The sequence below is a fragment of the Dermacentor albipictus genome, chromosome 7 (assembly GCF_038994185.2).
Source record: "Dermacentor albipictus isolate Rhodes 1998 colony chromosome 7, USDA_Dalb.pri_finalv2, whole genome shotgun sequence".
NCBI lineage: Eukaryota > Metazoa > Arthropoda > Arachnida > Ixodida > Ixodidae > Dermacentor > Dermacentor albipictus.
Genome location: NC_091827.1, coordinates 25,071,648 through 25,090,448, shown reverse-complemented (window position 1 = coordinate 25,090,448; position 18,801 = coordinate 25,071,648). Strand labels below are relative to the sequence as shown.

Genomic DNA, 18,801 nt, shown 5'->3' with positions numbered 1-18,801 from the left:
CATCCTGCGAATTCGTTCCAAATGGATCCGCCTTGCGAACTCTACGGCTAGAATTTGTAAATTGCAATATGGGTTAATAGGTAATTGGCTAAAAGCTTAATTAGCGAGCTTTTGTTAATGAGCTGATTATGCATATCAGTTAGTGCATGTCCGCCTCTTGGAGTAGACCAACTCATGAGCTAGAATTGTGCTATCTGCCGCAGGCAATCTTTAAAAAATTGCGGAAGTGTTCGCTGAAACACCTGGTATACACTATAATTAAGCTATTTGCGTGGGGTTGCTTTCGACACTGTATATATATATTAAAATCACTCGAGTTAGTAATCAGACAAGTAATTATGAATTTCTTTTTTTAACCAGAAGAATCAGATGACAGATCTTAATGCATCATTTGAAGCCCGTTATCTGACGAGTTCATAACCACTTCCGCACCTGCAAGAAGCCGACGCTGCTAATTTTTTCGCAGCAAGCATGAAGCAAGCGTTACCCGCTTTTCGTTTGCCGAACAGTGAAGCGTGAACAGTCACCTACGTCACTCGATCAGAGTTATCTTCTACGTCAGTGACGTCACTCAGGGGCGTCTGCTAAGGGCGCATGACAGTTGCACTCTTCGGCAGCTCAGTTTCAGATTTTCTGGCAGGAATTGATTGCGCTGCAGAAATTAGAAGCGTCAGTTTTTTGGGTGTCTGGAAATGTTTATGAACTCGCACTGAGTTTGCTGCTGTTGGTTTTCATGGCTATAGTTTTTACATTTCGTTTCAGCTTATTGCTGTATGAACCACTACAGACGTGTGAAGATCATTGTTCGTAGCTTCTCTTCCTTGTTATATTTTCTTACCGGTTCTCTTTCTCTTTCTATTCTACATCCCCTATCCCCCCCGTATTGACGGGTGAATGGTGAGGTTCGAGATGGCACATAGATACCGTGGAGTCTGGAGGAGCACTTCTTGTTGGGCCAATTGGTGATGCATACGATCGTCTCTGTGTGTGTATGTCTTAACAAAACGTCTTTTTAGGCATTCAAGCACAGAAGTAACTGGAACGCCATTCTCTGCAAAGTTCGGGAATTCATATCTCGAAGCTAGTGCCATCCTGGGCATTCGTTCCAAGTGGATCCGCCTTGCGAACTCCGCTGCTAAAATCTTTAAATTGCAATATGAGCCATAAGGTAATCGGTTAGAAATGTAATTAGTGAATCTTTGTTAATTAGTGGATTTGCATTTAATTTTTTTTTTCAAGTAGTGTCCACCGCTTTGAATAGACAACCTCATGAGCTAGAATTCAGCTATCTGCCACAGGCAACATTTTAGAATTTTCGAAAGTGTTTGCTCAAACACTCTGTATATAATTGCTTATTCGTGGCCAATCATGTAGAACGTGTATGTTTAAATGCATCTAGATATGTGTGCATTTGCCTGTACTCTATCCGCTACTGTTGCTACATAGCTAAAACAGACAAGCTTAATTCACGTAATTGAGATTCCATCGTTACGCTATTGCGAATAATCTGCGTGTTTTTCGCTTATACATTTGTTCTTTCTTTTGACTTCCTTGCCCCTTTTCCTTTTACTATCTTGCTTCTTCCTCTCTACGTCTCTGTCTATCTTGTATTTGAGTGTTTCATACGCTTGAAATATGGCACCTGATGTCGTTTTGAAAAGCAGCCGGTATGAGGATGACGGGTATCAACCACGCGGTTTTCGACGCTCTAACAAGTCGGTCGCTGTAACCACACCAACTTACCGATTGACGGCGCCACTTTCCTGTTCCCTCCGCCTTGTCCTTTGTGCCCATCATCTGTCTACTGCTGACCTCGCCCAACCGCACGCGCTCACGCGCGTCGTCTGCTACACGCGCTACGTCGCTGTCGTCTGCTGCTCCACGCTTGGAACGACGCCAACAGTGCCATGTATGTAGTAAGTAGCTGCGCGTGCGCGCGCTCTCTCACCGTGCGTGTGTGCGTCACCCACCCTTTCCCGACTCCCCGATGCCGCCGGTATATAGCAGTACAGAAGAGGCGTGGCACCTTTGACACCTGCGGCGGCGGTGAGATTAATGCTATCCGAGAGGCGGATGCACGTCGCGTAATGTCGACGTGCGGTGGAGGAGAAACCAAACCCGACCGACGCGGCGGGAAAGTAATAGTCGTGCGCGAGCTAGCGAGCGAAGCGCGGTTCTGAGTGTAGTAATAGGTATCGTCTGTTCTGGAGATCGCGCGTCGTCTGCTGCCGAAGCGCGCACCGCTCGCATCGTCTGCTGCTGCGGCTGCCGCTGTTCATGCATGCCCGGTTATTACTTTTTTGTTCCTTCTTTATTTTCTGAACCACCTCGTCGTCGACGCTTGATGGAAGGAGAGGGGGGGGAGGGGGGGCGTACCGGACCGCGCCCCTCGGTCTCCCGTGGTTCATCGGTTATACGCCCCGCTGCGACTTCCGGACGCGGGACCCCCGGCGGAGCAGACGTAAAGTTCTACTGCGCGTCGCAGCAGTGAGCAGCTAAATCAGCGACGGCTCGTTTTCAACGTTTGCCCGCCCGGGCGGGATATAACAGGTGGGCCAGGCCAGGCCCACGCGCACGCGGGCAGCAGCCGCCGCCGCCGGCGTGCAGCTAGCTCTGCGTGGGCTGTCTCCTTCGACGCGTACTTCAACGGCCGGCAGCCCAAGGCCCCTTTCGCATGGGAGTCGTATACGTGTATACGCACACCGCACGAGAGCGCGCGCTCACGCGTGCCTGTGTGTGCCTTCGAGAAGTGGCCGTCGTCTGGAAGGAGGACGTTGTATGTGACGAGATCGCCTGATGCGGACGGATGCTGTCCAGGCTTCGAAGACCGGGCTGCTGAACGGCGACTCCGGTACGTAACAACAACACCGCGGGCCAGTGGCGCTCGCGGGACCGTCCTGTTCCTGGAAGTTTCTAACAAAAAACGTTCCCGCGGCAGGATTCGGCAACTACGTCACTGGGAGTGTGCGTGCTATGTCAACTGCCTTGTGCGCGCTTACGGATGTGAATGTGCGTTCTTCTAAGTGTGGAGTTTCGGTTCGACTTGGAAGGAAGATCGAAAAATTCCATTTTGAAAGATCGCCTCCACGCAGTTCACTACTGATGGCCACTAAGTCTTCCATCATGGGCAAGTAGTCTCGTTCGTCGAATGGCAGAAGTGCTGTAGGTCGCAGTCGTCGAAATACGAGGGGCTCCTCAAATGCTTAGGCATGTAAGACGTGTACGTCTCTTCGATACCCTTATTTTGATCGTGGGTCGTATGCTGGTAGCTGCAAAGTGATCCGTTTCCTGCTAAAAGCTCGTTTCCAGAGCCGCTGTGAGATTACTGCTTGCCATTATAGGGCCGGATAACGAGGAACAGATCGAACCAGGTCTATGTTTAGCGGTGATCAGTCACGGCACGACTTGTACGTCGCCGGAGGATTGCGAAAACGAGGAGGCTGGCTTCCAAGGTCGAGGTAAGCGGGAAAGTCATCTTCATTCTCCAATTAAATTAATGTGTTGGCGCCTCAGTCGTCGAAATTGTTTGAGTACCGGACGTGCCAATATGTAGCTGCTAAAGAGCACATATATAGAGAGAGAGATGCTAAAAAACGATACAACTGTAAAATAGTGAATGAAACAGGTGCACACCGTTCGAAATCATCCTGCTAACACTAATTGTATATATATGATTCAAGATTAATCAATATTTCTTACTAGCTTGTCTTTCTATATATCGGCGTACTATGCATAGGCAGCGTGCTGGAAGTCGTGTATGTTGATTGCACCTTATAAGAAAACTACGTACGTTCGCAATTAACTCTATGTTCTTTTTTTTCATTTCAAATGTCGATGTTAGCCATTCCTGCGTACTCTTTTAATCAATACAGTAATGGCCCACAAATTAATATTCCCACCGTGACGATGCAGTTGGCTGACGCCCTGACCCCATATGAGCGGGTCGTCAACTTCACGTCATACGGGTCGCATGTCGCATGCCTGCAGCAACGGAATGAACCCACCTCTACGCAATGAATTCCGAGCTTAGAGAACAGCGGTTTCGCGAAGTATAACATCATTCGGTTTTTCCCAGTCGTCGAATAAGCGTGAACACCGATCACGTGCCCGATGGGTGCTGTTCGTGAATTTCAGAAACGGATGTGTCAGTGAGTACTACAGCGTTCCACACTTTTTCACGGAAACGCCGATGCTTCATGCATCATTAGCCGCCTCTATGCAGACCTAAGTGGACCTTTTCTGCAGAGAATGTATAAGCTTTCGACTGGCATGACAGATTACGGGAATGTCCACTACAACCTGCGACCTGCCGCATCGTTCGGTCGAAACCCACTTCCCTGAAAGTGACCGCTGTTGTGCTGACCAACCCGTATTCCGTGGACACCCATCTGTCGCTTTGTTCGTGTGTTTGACCTTGTCTGAAGGGCCTTGAGAAGTCTAACTGTCCGTGGCAGTATAATACTATACACTCTGCGGTACAAGTCGGCTTAACTCGCATCGTCATCGAAAAGTTCGCTGAACGATAGGTATTCCCCTTTTTTCCGGAATTTCTCGAAAAATCGTAACTCGCAGCGCTGTATGGTAGCCGAGTGTTGTACTTTGCGTACGTGCTTAACGGTGCAATTCAGCGCGGACTCGCATGTTGACGGCAAAGCTGAAGCCCTGAAGCACCTTGCTATATAATAGCGACCGTCGTCCATATCTGTTGCCTCCTACATACAAGTCGACCCCTACTGGAAAGTCTTATGAGAAGTTTCAAAACTCCAGTGTAGCGTTGGACTGTAACTAACGCTGCGATCCGGCATGGCTCGCCTCGGGATCGGAAAGCTGAAGCCCAGCGCTCTGCTGGCGACCGTCGCCGTTCTGGGCCTCTACTGCGTCCTGCTCAAGACTTCGCTGGCTCCCGGGACGTTGCGACAGACGCGTCAATTCAAACCGAAACGGCGCAGCGTGCAGTCGTGCGTGCACGACCCAATTCCGTGTCCCCGACTGCCCTACGCCCACGGGTGGCTGGGAGACGGCAACGACGCGACCCGCAACTCGACGTGGCTGATCGACCTGCGCGACTTCGCCTACCTGCTGGACGCGCCGCCGTGCGTCGTCGCCACGGGTCGCGAAGCGGCGCTGCTGGTCCTCGTGCACTCGGCCGCGGCCCACTTCGCCGAGCGTGACGTCATCCGCAGCACGTGGGGCGCCGGATGGCCGAGGAGCAACATGACGACCAGGGTCGTCTTCATGCTGGCCAGGACGCCCGGGGACCCGGCGCTCGAAGAGCGGATGGAACGCGAGAACCGCAGGTCAGTGGCGCTTGGAGGCGGTGCTGGGTCTCTTTTATAAACTATATAAGATTAGTCACACTCGGTCGCCGTAATTATTCTTTGGTATCTTTACATACTTAGAAAACAGTGGGTCAACTCGACAAACTGTAGCTCTACTCTGTCACCCTCATTCACCTTTCACGCGGCGAATTCTGTCACCTCATTGTATAGGACGGTGCGTACACCGAAGGACTCTATACCACTGCACGCCATTGGCCATGAGTCAGAAGACTCGGTGCCCAATTTTTCTTTAACTTACGCCTTCTTTTTTTCGCCTTTCTCCTTCTCTCTTTCGCTCCCCAATTCCCTTCCACACGCAGAGTAGCGTGTAAGCGATGTCTACGCGCCGGCTAATATATCTGCCTTTCATTAAAGGGTTCTCTCTCTCTCTTCTTTGGTATCTTTACTAGGCCTAACAGTTTTCCACGGATGATTGACTCCTCTTTGGCTGGATTAATGTGTACGTCATTCGCGGTGTCATTTCGGTTGTTTGGGCCTGTCGGTCTGGCCGCCGTCTCGTCTAATTGCCGCGCGGGTCACGTGGTATATGGCACGTGCGAAACCACGTGAGCGCGCGCCACTTTCCGTTAGGTCTCAGACGCAAGCATGAAACGCGCGAATGACAATCAAACCTTATAGTGCCGTCTTTTTCGTCGTATACTTATCCCTGCCCCCTCTCCCCCTCTCACTTTTCACTTCTCCTCACCGTATTCTTCCCTCAACAAGCATCAAACGTCGGCTTCGTTTTCGCCACGTCACTGCGTTGCGTGACTTGCTCTTTTCATTTCGGCATAGCGTGTGGACGGTGCAGGGCATATAACCATAGCATGAGATTTTACGCTGAATAGGATGAAAAATCGTGACAACTGAACGCATAGTATTTAGTTTAATAGCATTTAATTAACGGCTTCGCATCACATATATATTTTAACACGTTCGTTGCATGGATCTGCACTGTTCATTTTTTTTAGAAAACATTCGTGTACCGGTCGTGCTGCTGTCCTTTCAGCGATTGCTACTCAGGCAATAATGATTGCAAGGGAAAAAAAAGCAAGAAGGAAATTTAACAAGGATTTCACCAGCACCGGAAGCTCGTTCCGATATCTTGGGCAGTCATATACTCATCACGTACGCAAGATAGTCCGCATCAGTTTTCTTTTTTCGTTGTTTTTTTTTTCTTCATTTATGCTGTATCCCTACGTACATGCAGAATCCATATTTGCACAGGAACCTGACTGCAGAAAGTTCAACACGGTCGCCATATGGAGACGCGATATGAAGACTGTTTAGAAACAGCAAAACTCGCGATAAACTAGACCAACGTTCCTAATCGAAACAAACACTAGGTGTTCTTTCTTATGCCAAACAAAAATAATAATAATATCTAGACATCTACCGTTTTCGCATGATAGGTTATGTGGCTAGGTGCACTTTATTACCAGCAAGGAAAAAATTGAGCAATAATATTGTTAACTGCGTAAAATGTTCTAATTGGCTTGTTAATTGCTCGTTTTCGGGCACATGCTCCAATAGTGAATTTCAAAACAAGGAGTAGTGAAGTCCTATGTGTTTAGTAGAAATCCTGAGACTACCACCACTTTAGAGATACCCGTTCGCAAGGTCTACTAAAGAAGCCCTCGGCGTTCCTGTTAATAAAATACGCCAATGTATATTTTAGCACATTTTAATGTCTCATAGCTCGGAAGTGGCGCTACTCGTAGAATTTCTGTTACATAGACGTGACTTCACTTACTGCTCTACTTCAATTTTACGATTTGCAGCATTAAAGTTGGTAATCAAAAAGTTTATTAGCACGTCTAAGTAATCAGTGAAATTATCGCTGAATTTTTCCCAGCTGCGAATGTCCGCATAGCCACCGTACCCTGCCTGTAGAAATACCACGGACCTAGACGTGACAGTCTTGACAAGAAAACACGGGTGGCATACATACATCGAAGCCTGCGCTCTGCACATAAGAACAACAGAGTATGCTAATATGTCTGAAGAACCTCGACATACGAAAGGCTAAGACGAAAGAAAATGAAATTTATCAAAGGCGCACTCGGTGTGGTCCCAGCCTGTACTTCCGCGATGTATCGCTGAGGTACCGGACCTTGTCGTCCTGACAAGCATTTGCGCGATCCCCTCCCCCCCCCCTCCCTTTGTCCAGAGATGGCGCCTGCAGCAGCTAGCAGACGACGCCGGCATGTCGTCTGCATAGCAGAACTTCCCTTGTCGTCTGCGACAGGAGCTTCAGCGTCGATATCATGAAGGCTGCGAGCTAACCTTATGGTATAAATAGAAGAAGCGTAGTCTACGTCTTTGAAGATAAGTTTTTGCAGCGTCTGTTTGAATGCGACTGCCGTCGAATAAGCGGAGCTTTCAAACTAATTTGCTGTAGTAAACCATCACCAAACGAATGTTATTGTTTTGGATATACGCATGCACATACATACACACCGTACGCCGCGGCGTCCTTCTGCGTGTCAAACTCAGGTACACTCCGAATTCGTGTTATGTATACGTCAGAAAAACAGCTCGTCACTCGTAGAACATTGACCTCTCCGCGCTTGCTTGCGCGATGCTGTCCACCACATTGCGCGATACCGAATAGACTCGTGTAAGGGCCGCACTTTTTTTTTCTTCATAATTTTGATGAAGTGCGGCGCTTGCACGGGACCGAACTTTTTTTGGTCCAAATGGTGTCGGTGCAGCCTTTGCTTGTGCACACCCGGATCCCCGGATGCACCATTGCATCAGAGGTCGACGCGCAGCTCTCGCCATCTAGTAGCGGCATGCGGAAGTACGTAGCGAGCGAAAATTCGGCCATGCGCGCGCGCGCCATCGGGGTGCCGAAAGCGAACACGCTTCTCCACTGAAAAAAAAGAAAGAAATATATATATATATATATATATATATATATATATATATATATATATATATATATATATATATATATATATATATATATATATATATATATATATATAGTTTGGCACGCGACTCACTGTCTTGTGAAAGCAAGTTCAAAGAAGACTGGCCGATGCAACATATCCAGCTGCAGTGGTGTCACAAATGTGATGTAAAGCAAGGGAAATGTACGCCTATGCTTCACATACTATGAGAACTGACTGTACAAATTGAAAACGAAGCCTTAGGTGGCTTGGGGTTAAGCCCAGTTCCAGTTTCCTGTCTGGGGTATTCCTTCTATATCGGAAGAAATTGCCGCAATTTTTTTTTTTAGTTTTTGATGATTGTGTTTATTCTAGATGTGTTTTGAATATTTAGATAGAAAACATACATCTTTTTCTGGAGTTTATATGTCTCGTCATTGAAGCGTTAAATTATAGGCGAGTTTGGTGTATATCCCACCTGCCTGACGATGAACTTACTCCTTTTAGTGCGCAAGCCTGTTCGTTGGGTTATAGCCATGGCACTATATAGTTACTTGACTGAACATCGAGGTGTGCTCCACTGATTTCCCCGCCTCGTCGCAGGTACGGTGACACGGTCCAGGGAAACTTCGTGGACTCGTACCGCAACCTGACGTACAAGCACGTGATGGCGCTGCGGTGGGCCTCGACGCGCTGCGGTTCCGCCGCCATGGTGCTCAAGATGGACGACGACATCTTCGTGCACGTCTTCCAGCTGGCTGCCATATTTGACAAGGTGGCGGCGGCGGCGTCGCTCAAGCCCAAGGTCCTCTTCTGCTACGTGCAGAAGCAGATGCCCATCTCCAGGAGCGCGGGTGAGGGTTCACACAGGGACATATCCATGCCCAATGCCTCCTTTAGAAGATGCCCACCGCGTGAGCTGAGAAGCTGGTTCCGGCCCCCTTTCCTCTTTCCTCCTCTCCACCATGGTGGGCTGCGAGCGCTAGTTACGGAGGCTGCTCCACACTTGAATCACGTTCCCCTGCCTCCGAGATTTTAGCGGCGACTGTTGCGATCCCGGAAGCAGGACCCCCGGTCTCTCGCCAAGCCATTGGTCGAGCGCGCGCCGGCCTAGTAATCGTCACTTCCTCCACAAGAGGAAGTATAGGGTCGGCAGCGAGCGCCGCCTCTCCGCGACTACCCTGAACTACAGAACCTCAGATCTAATGCGAAAACCAGCGACGCGGCAGGCATCTGGTACAGGAGGCATTGCCATGTGCCATATATATGTACGTATAGGTTACACTTGCCAATCGCAGTAGATATCTCCTGGTTCCAGACCGTTGAGTGCATACCGGAAACAAACGCATAAATCAAGAAATAAATAAATAAGTCAGCTTGTGCGTGTTAACCTCTTCTGGCCTGAATTTAGCATACTGCATAAAAAAATTATTTTTGCTGTGGCTTTTTATGTTCTGGTTATGAGGAAGTTACACAGCAACTTTTATGCGTGTCGGGGTTTTAGGAAGAAAGTTACAGCTATGTCGCGAAAACGCGACAACAGGTCGTAATGGATCAAAAAATGTTTATTTTCAAACACACTTGAGAGCTCATTTCTTTGAGTTTAGCACATTTGTATCTCAGTTCTTATGAAAAGAAATGAAACAATTTGAACTTTTTTTATACACAGATGAACTTTGCACTTTGTGCAGAAGGAAACAGGTTGGCCTTTGCAGCCAGGCATCTTGCATCGTTGTCGTTGCTGCGACACTTCAGGCCAGTGGCCAACATTGTCTTGACGGACTTCAGCATTAGGTGTTGGAGCTGCTGGTCCTCTTCTTTTCTTCTTCTCAAGCTCTCCTTCCACGGAAAGAGACGGCCGGCCCCTCTTCTTCATCACGTCCTTGTTTTGATTGCACAGGCAGCTGGCTAGAGAAGCCTTGAACTCTAGAAGATCCAGTTGATGTTTCTTTGGGATTCCTAGAGCATCACAATCCCTCCGGTAGAGCAGCCAGCTGCTCACAACAGCCATGTCCACAAAATGAAAAAAAAATCGCAGGTAGAATTTCTTCGACTTCAGAAAAATTCTGTAGTACGCCATGAGCCCATCGAGAAGGTCGACTCCACCCATAAAAGTGTTGTAAGCCTTCACAATGGCTGGCTGCTCAACTTCACATCTTTCTTTCTTTTTGCGGTCATACCGCTGGCAGCTTCCTAGAGGCTGGGCACTCCCGAATGTGCTAGCAATATTCACTCCCCGGCTGTCGTACCACTTCACTACTCGGACTTCGACCCCTTCAATAGTAGCCTGCCTCTCCACGTGGCTTCCTCTACCGTTCTTCTTCATTTCTGCATCGCTGGGCAGTCGGCATCCAGAAATTCTGTTTGCGCGTGCAGTTCCCATTGCTGGAATACCACGCTGATGCAAATTTACCAGCAGTTTTATGGATGTGAACCAGTTGTCAAAAAAGAGCAAGTAGCTCTTGTTCTCTGGGATGGAGCGCGAAAGCTCGAGCACAACATTAGAGCTTGCTCCAAGGTCAGGTAATCCAGGAACAGGGCGGATGTCCCCTGTGTATATAGAGAAGTCAGAGACAAGTCCGTGGGTGTCGCAAAGTACAAAAATCTTGTAGCCCCACTTGTGAGGCTTGCTAGGGACGTACTGCTTGAGTGAGGAGCGGCCTTTGAACGGCACAATTTGCTCGTCGACCACCAGCATCTGTGACTTTGGAAGGATTTGAAATTTGAGCAGCAGATTGTCAATGAGTGGTCGAATTTTGAAGAGCCTGTCTTTGCCAGCATTTGCTTGTAGGAGATTGTTGTCGTTGAAATGAACGCTGTTCTTTATCGCTTGCCACCTGTCACGTGACATAACTTCTGCCACTTTTTCTACTCGCATCTCGCGGTTCCAGTACATGCGCGATCGCGGAAGCCTGTATATGGACATATACATTGTGGCCCCAAGAAACTGCTCCAGTTCAGCGCGTGTTAGGCACAATACTTTGTTGGCATTCTTCTGCACTGCATAGAGATTGGACTGGTCTGTAATCTCCTCAAGAAGCTTGTCGTCAAAAAAATACCGGATGTACGCAATGGGAGCTTTCGGCTCATCTGGAGGGTCTGGAAGACCGTCTTCCCATTGAGGGTGGCATGTCCGCGGATGGTTCACTTGCTTCCATAGGAAACTTCTTGCGCTTGACGTTGACGGCTCTTCCGTTTCACCTTCTTCATCTGCAAACAAAAAAGAAAAAGAAATCACTGCAAGGTCGCAAACCACATTTGAGAAGCCACAAAAACCTTGGCTTGAAAAAATTGGCTGGGGCTTAGCTAAGGGCCTGGATATCTCGAAGCGAGAAGCTGCGGTGATCCGCGATAAACACGCGCTTGCGGCGAACGTCAAACGATGACGCATAGCGCGCGGCAGCGTGCGCCTGTTCTATGGGCAAGCGCGCCTTATATACCCCTCCTTTCAAATGCGCACGGCTGCGGCGAAAGGTCAAACGGTGGCGCGGAGAAGCGACGGCGCACATGGGCAGTAGCCTGCGCAGTGCGTGACGTCACTCGTGCTCCGACAAACGCGGTGTTGACTATCGTAGTGAAGCTTTTGGCTTCAAAAGAAAAAGACGCGCCACTGCAATACAACACGAAAGAACGCTGATGGCGTTTCACATTGCAGCCGAATGCAACTCGCCCAACAAACAAAAAATTGCGCACCTGTGTCGCTCCCAGACTGCCCAGATTGATCTGATGGGGCAGCATGTACTGTGTCAGGGCTGTATTCCGAATCGCTGTCGCTGAGGCAGCTATCTTCGCTTTCTTCAACGGGTGGAACCCTGATCCCGTAGAACCTTCTGGTGTCCATCACGAACAAAAAGCACCGAATAACTGCAAAAAACAAAAATTACTAGTTTTTTGACCACATGCCGAGGAAGACGAAGTTGTGCACAAATCGGGACGCTACAGCCTGTTGATGCGAAAACGCGACAAAGCGACACACGCTTGAAAAAACAACTAATCTTCAAAAACAAATTATTTACGTGATCTGCGTGCATTATTCAACCAAGTGCCTATCATGCAAAATTTTTTTATATTCAAAAAACTTACATACCTTGAATGGAGACGGATGTCAATGGATGGATAGTGAGAAATGTTCTTCGTCGGCATCAACTGGAGAAATGGCAGCCGTCAGCTCTTTACTGAATCGACGATAGATGGCGCTGCCTTTTCCACGTGTTGCCAGACATCTGTGGATTCCCTCTGAGCGCAGGGGTAGCGGCTACAGATGTTTTCTTCTGGTGGTGCGGCTTAAAACCGGTATGATGCGAAATCGCGACAACAGGTCATAAGAGGTTAACTTCGTTATCATAAAGTGCTGACGTATATGTACAGTGCTCACAGAATGAAACGCGACAGGGATAGCATTTAGCAGAACCCCGCATATGTGTGCAAAGTGCTCGAGAGTGCCATGTCATGTCACTAGGAATCTGGTCACCAAAGGTGAAACGGACTCAGATCGAAGTGCTCGCGCCAAAATTACGCCGATGTGACACGAACTGCAGCCGGTGGAAACGAAACTATGCGCTTTCGTTAACCCTAAATTGACGCGTTTCATCCCGTCAGCACTGTTACAGTGTACTAGATAGGGGCAGTGTGTTCAGACGGCGCAGCGCGCCACGCACCGCTTTGAAGCCGGGAGCGTAGACAGGTCCCGGATGTATGCGGCGGCGCTGCAGTCGCACGGGCTGTACGGACGCGTTCTCCGTGTGTTGCGTTCTGTGGTGTTGCGGCCAGTTGCAGCGTGCTTGCCATATATGTGCTTGCTCTGAAGGGCTCTGAAGGAATTTCTCGAGTTTCTGTCTCGTTGGGAGTCACATGCAAAAGGATTGCCATTTGTTGGGCGTGTTGGTAGACTGACTTGGAAAGCATACTTAGCGCCAGCGAACAAGGACAGAAGGGAGACGACACCACAATGCGCTAACTTTAACTTGATTGTCAGGAAACACCCGCCTATTTAACTGTGCATGGGTTAAATAGGTGGGCGTTTCCTGAAAATCAAGTTGTTGAAGTTAGCGCATTCTGGTGTCGTCTCCCTTCTGTCCCTGTTCGCTGGCGTTAATTATGCTTTCAATTGCAAAAGGACTTTGCGGCTTGAGCCAGTCGACGGCAGATGGGCTCCGTGCGACATTGTGCAGCACTTTGGCTCTGTTAGAATACTTGGAAGGATAGGGTTTTAGATACCTATTGACATCTAGACTAAGCCAATAAAAGTTGGAGAACTTCTTGTGAGGGGGGAGTAGTCGTGCGGATCCAACGATCACCCAACGCCGCCTCAATTTTTAATTGTTGTGAACTGCCTTTTTATATATTGGCGAAGGCAATGCAAACAGGGAACACAGAGGTCAGCAAAGATTTGGTATCGCTACTTCACTCACTTGATAATTCTGACAAGGAAGGGGACGTTGCGATTGTTGCGTTCGTTGAAGCTGGAAATCTTACGCTGGTAGAGCAAAGGCTAAACAATACTCCGGCAGAGCACCGGGCTTATGTGGAGGAAAGGAGCGGTGACCGCCTCATCATAGAGAAAGAAACTCTATGGCCTCATCCGTTATATATATGGCAAGGTATGTCGCGAAGAAATTTTTTGCTCGCAAGAAATGTGAGGACTGCCGCTCTCTACTTTTGCAGAACTCTAGTGTCAGTAGCAGTCTCAAAATTCACGAAATTTGTGACAGGGGAGGATTGCTGTATCCGTCCAAGTTGCTTTTCGAAGCACTAAAGAAACTTGAGGGAATATATTCACAACCTTCTTCCGCAAAGAGGAGCTTTGCAGCAACAGCATATATAGTTGATGTCATGATTCTAGTGAAAGCTTTAAATTTGGCTATGCCATATATGCTACAAATTACATGCCGATGATTTCACATCAGCAGTTGTGCGTTTTTATGTCCTAACAAGGCTGCACTTTTACGTAAAAAGTGTTAATCAGTGAAGAGAAGCATGACGAAAAAAGGAATTGCACTTTAAAGTTAGCGATACTGTTCTTAGCAGGCTGGTGCAACATATGTATGCTGACCCTTCTTTGTCTTTTTCATCTGAATGCACAACTTTTTCTGGTGCATTCATAAAGCTAATTTTGTTAATATAATTAGAAATGAATGCAGTAATTTATTTGCGCACATTAATTCCGCTGTAGGTCTCCATTGTTTGGGTAGGAATGTACTTGCACTGTTTTTCTGTGTTTTGGCATACTGTGTGTAGTTTTGCAGAGATGCCTTTTACTTAGCGCCTTTCCTACCTGTTTTATTCCTTCCAAAGAAATGTAGGATGTCGGTGTGTCTCATACTCGCACATGAGCCTGACGTTCAGGAATACTTCATGACGTAAATAAAAAAAATCACGAATAAACTTATGTAGTTGCAGGGGGCTCGCGAAACAGAACGAGGGATAAATGTTTATCGCGAAAGAAGGTAAATGCCAAGCAGGGAAGCTCTTTGGCTTTGGGCTATGTACGTACATGTTGTTTTGCCTTCTCTTCTACAACAGCGGCTGAGGAACTAAGCGCTTGACGTTGGGTCGCGGATGCCGCGGTCGCTTTTTTATGAATGCGAACCGCAAAAGAAAATCTGTGCACCTAGAATCCGAGCTGGTTTAAATCAATTCGATGTCCTTTACTACGGCGTTATTTGCAGCCGACTTTTCTGTTCGAATAATTTCTGGTTACGTGGCAACGTGGCTCAAAACAAATTTAACGGCTTTACGCCATTACTTCTGTGTCTGCAAAACCTTTGCTGTCAGGTTAATAAATGCGTCTAATGGGCGTTGAGATGCGCTAGGAGTGCACATACCATTCATCTCTTATATGTAGCGAGTTTCGGGGATGCATCCTAACATCCGCCGAGCATTTGCACGTCTATTTGATTGCAACAGAAAACGATTATCAAAATATCAGCGTGCAGCGCTGGCACTGCGCCGTACGTTCCGTACAGCCCATGTTCCTACAGCGCCATCTCGTGCTATCTACATGAAGCGCCTCAGCGGCGAGCGCTTCCTGAACACACTGCCCCTATTCTAGTACACTGTAGCACTGTTTACTTAGAGTGGTAGTCGACAAACTATAGTTGCTGGCATCGTGACATTTTGCTGACGTTTTAGCATCGGGGAGAAATGAAGTGAACGAAACTTAAACAAGATGAACTTTTGGTTTTTGTGCCTGTGCTACACTCCGGGTTTTGTGCGTATATATCAACGAGCGCGACGTCTGGAATTTCTCATGCGTCACTTGGCATTTGCACCGCGTACGGCCATTGCTTAAAAAATTCAAAATGCACAGTGAGTTATGAGGGGCGCCGTTGTAAAGGGGGCCCGGTTTTATTTTTGACAACCTGACGTAAAGCGCGCAAGCGTTCTTGCACATCTTCGCCATTGAAATGCGGCTGCCGGGAATCGAACCGTATACCTCTTGCTCAGCAGCAGGATGCTGTAGCCATGCACTGAGCCATAGGGGTCGTTTAACTTCGTTCTGTGAATTGCAGGTGAAGCTGTACGTGTAGTTTAGTTAGTAATATTTACCTGAAGCCGTGAAGCGCCGTGGGTACTGCAGAAAAAGGCAACGTGTTGTAAGTCCTGAGGTTTCTTTTTAATTATTTCTTAAATGTAGCTTTTGGGATGCAACCAGAGAGCATGGAATGTGTTCATAAAGACTATCGCGCCCATATACGTTGCGTCGTCACAACCTCTGACGCCATTTTGTAAAGCCTGGCTTATTTTATTTCTTTATAAGCTTCTCGCAAATCACTCCGAGACTTCTGCAACGGTGGCCGGCGGACACCAGACGACTAGGCGAGTCAGCTCGGCCATCACTGTGAACGTACAGTTAATTTCCCCAAGGCTTTCATAGGCTTTGTTGTCTGTAGGCTCCCACAAGATTCTCTTACGTATCTATTCACTGACTCCTGGCGTATATGACACTTGCAGGCAGCAAGTGGAAGGTGACGGAGAGCGAGTACCCGGGCTCCTTCTTCGAGGACTACTGTTCCGGCTGGGCCTACCTGGCCGACATGGCCGCCGTCCGGGCCATGGCGACCGAGGCCCAGTACCGCCCTTACTTCTGGGTCGACGACGTCCACGTCACCGGCACCCTGGCCCGGATGGGCGGCGTCTTTCGGTCCAGGATCAACCACAAGTACACGACCGAGGCGGACTCCCTGGCCCTGTGGGCCAAGCCTGGAGACCCGAGGGACTCCGGGCTGCTGGACTGGGGCTACGCCTTCGGACCGACGTGGGGTGACGTGGCGCTCGTGGCGAGGGCGCACCGCAAGGCCCTCTGGTGCCGGAGGCGCGCCTGCAAGTGCTGCTTCAAGGCGGTCAGTGCGAACGCTGGTGGCGCCACCAACGGCAGTTCGGCGAAGAACGGCGTGATCGGCAGGGCCGTGGTGAAACCCTTGTCCGGAGTCTAGTCATTCATTTCTTGTTTTGTTTTGTGTTGTGGACGACTCGGACTTGTTTTTTTTTTTTTAGCAGTGCTGAAATGCACGGGTTTCAGTCCGCGGGCTAGCTGCATATGGGCGGCCAAGTGAAAGTGCGAGGTCGATTGATCAAAGACTCTGCTTCGTATGAGAAAGTGCAGAGTGCTGCGGTTTTGAAAACTGCATGATCGGCAAGGCCGTGGTGAAACCCTTGTCCGGAGTCTAGTCATTCATTTTTGTTTAGTTTTGTTATGTGTCGTAGATGACTTGGACTTGTTTTTTGAACAGTGCTGAAATGCATGGGACTCAGATGGGCGGCCAAGTGAATGTGAGAGATCGATTGATCAAGAACTCTGCTTCGTATGAGAAGGAACACAGTGCTGCGGTCTTGAAAGTTTTCGGCGCCATGCATCAAGCCCATCAGAAGTGCCTGCCGGATGGATCGAGGGGTGCGAAAGGGAGCAGCAGTCAGGCACACCTGCCCTCTGACACTGAGCGATCAGTGTCTGCAGCGTCAGACGTTCAAGGTGCCCCGGTAATTGATGTTTCTCGTTGCCGTTGTTGGTGTTGTCGAGGGATACCGTACATTTAAAGGTGCTTTCAAACACTTTTGTTGCTTCTTATGCCATCGAGAAACCCACCGTGCTGGTATCACCACTCGTCTGGGTTGTGATGTGCGTTCCGTTGCCTCACTGAGAAATGGATACCATGATATAACTTTCTTTCTTTTTACCCCCTTTCCTAGGATATAATGTTGCGCACTTGCCGAGCGAGACGTTCACTATAAACGCGTGTCTGGGGCGTTACAGCTGTATTTCATAGATACGAAGTGATTGCTGCCTGCTGGACAGGCTTTTTGTCGCGACAAGTGGTCATTGTGGCAGCCCATATAGCTGGAAAACGACGCATCGTACGTTGAAACTGCATTCTAAGAGCGATTTCCGCCGCAACATGGAAGCGAGACGTACACTCGCAGCTCTCAAGTGTATTTAGCATGGCCACCTCGCACCCGTGATGAAAAATAAACGTTGTTGTTGACCGTGTGGCGTTATTTCGAAGGCTGCATCTTGTCCCATGCACGCCCTCTGCCTCATCTTTGTAACGGTGTAAGCATTGAAGACATGGCCACAATTAGCACATGACCGGGGTAGTTCGAGAAGTATGGGAGAGGCCTTTGCCCTGCAGTGGGCGTAGCCAGGCTGATGATTATGCTGATGACGACGACGATGATGATCGAACACACGCGGCTCAGATGTTTTACAAACAACGGCGCTGTCGTCAGGAAGACTCGAAAGAAGCTTCCGGACCCCGCCTTGTATCTTCGCACGTGCATGCACGCACGCGCAGACACACGCACTATCTGCAGGCAGGGTCCAAAGCTTACAAAGTGCGAGTTCAGCGAAAAAGTCGAGTATCGGCCCAGTACTGTACAGCTTGCAGCCATTAAAACAGTATAACGCTATTTACGTTGGCCGCGTACGCTAGTACACGTACGGTACATTTGAAATCGTGGGCTGCGTTCCCAGGCTCAGCAAATGTACCGCTTTTTAATGCGATTAGCATTCTTAGCTTGTACCTCGCCCACTTTTCGTTGTTGCCAGCCCCTGAAACGCCCTCTCGCTCGTGAAACAAGGGGGGGGGGGGGGGGGGCGAGGACATGATTGACTAGTAAAAGGGAGAACACGCGCTCTTCTAGGTGACAATTAAACCTAAACATCTGAAATAGGCGCCTATACGCAATTACGCCGTATATCTCATTCGATGTCAGTCGTGCCGATCCCCAATTCCACTTTGGCAAGGGACAAAGCCGGCGGCGGACATATATGAGGAAGGCTTAACTTAGTCAAGCTTTCTTCGTGGCGTCCGAAGGTGTGTAAGCTGTGGTCTGCGGTGGTGACGGTGAAAAGCATTTATTTAGAGTGAAGAGAGGTGTGGGCCCCCTGATGGGGCCTTGCATGCATACTGGGTGGGGTCCCTAGTCCGGGACCCCATTGGTCGAAGCCCCCGGCGTGGCTCTCTGGACCAAGGCCTTTTGGGCCTGGAGGTCTGAGCAACCAAGCATGGCTGCTGCTTCCCAGTCCTCTCGGGTAGGCTTGGGGTTGGGGTTAAGGGCTGGATTAATTTGGCAAGCCCAGACCACGTGGA

The 18,801-nt window shown here is 48.8% G+C and overlaps 1 protein-coding gene and 1 pseudogene across 1 annotated transcript; one reads left to right on the top strand and one right to left on the bottom strand.

The window, feature by feature from the left end:
* The first annotated feature begins 1,969 nt into the window (after positions 1-1,969).
* On the top strand, positions 1,970-17,697 carry LOC135919252 (acetylgalactosaminyl-O-glycosyl-glycoprotein beta-1,3-N-acetylglucosaminyltransferase-like). Its single transcript, XM_065452957.2, has 3 exons — positions 1,970-5,297; positions 8,816-9,066; positions 16,166-17,697. Exons 1-3 carry the CDS (start codon positions 4,804-4,806, stop codon positions 16,645-16,647), a joined length of 1,227 nt encoding a protein of 408 aa, XP_065309029.1. The 5' UTR covers positions 1,970-4,803; the 3' UTR covers positions 16,648-17,697.
* On the bottom strand, positions 9,760-12,516 carry LOC135919251 (piggyBac transposable element-derived protein 3-like; annotated as a pseudogene).
* Positions 17,698-18,801: the final 1,104 nt, after the last annotated feature.

What these genes read in the sequence shown, in the direction of transcription:
- LOC135919252 (XM_065452957.2), top strand. Translation starts at nt 4,804, where the DNA reads ATGGCTCGCCTCGGGATCGGAAAGCTGAAGCCCAGCGCTCTGCTGGCG. An exon ending in ATGGAACGCGAGAACCGCAG is followed by an intron (nt 5,298 to 8,815) that starts GTCAGTGGCGCT and finishes GCCTCGTCGCAG; the next exon opens with GTACGGTGACACGGTCCAGG. An exon ending in GCCCATCTCCAGGAGCGCGG is followed by an intron (nt 9,067 to 16,165) that starts GTGAGGGTTCAC and finishes TGACACTTGCAG; the next exon opens with GCAGCAAGTGGAAGGTGACG.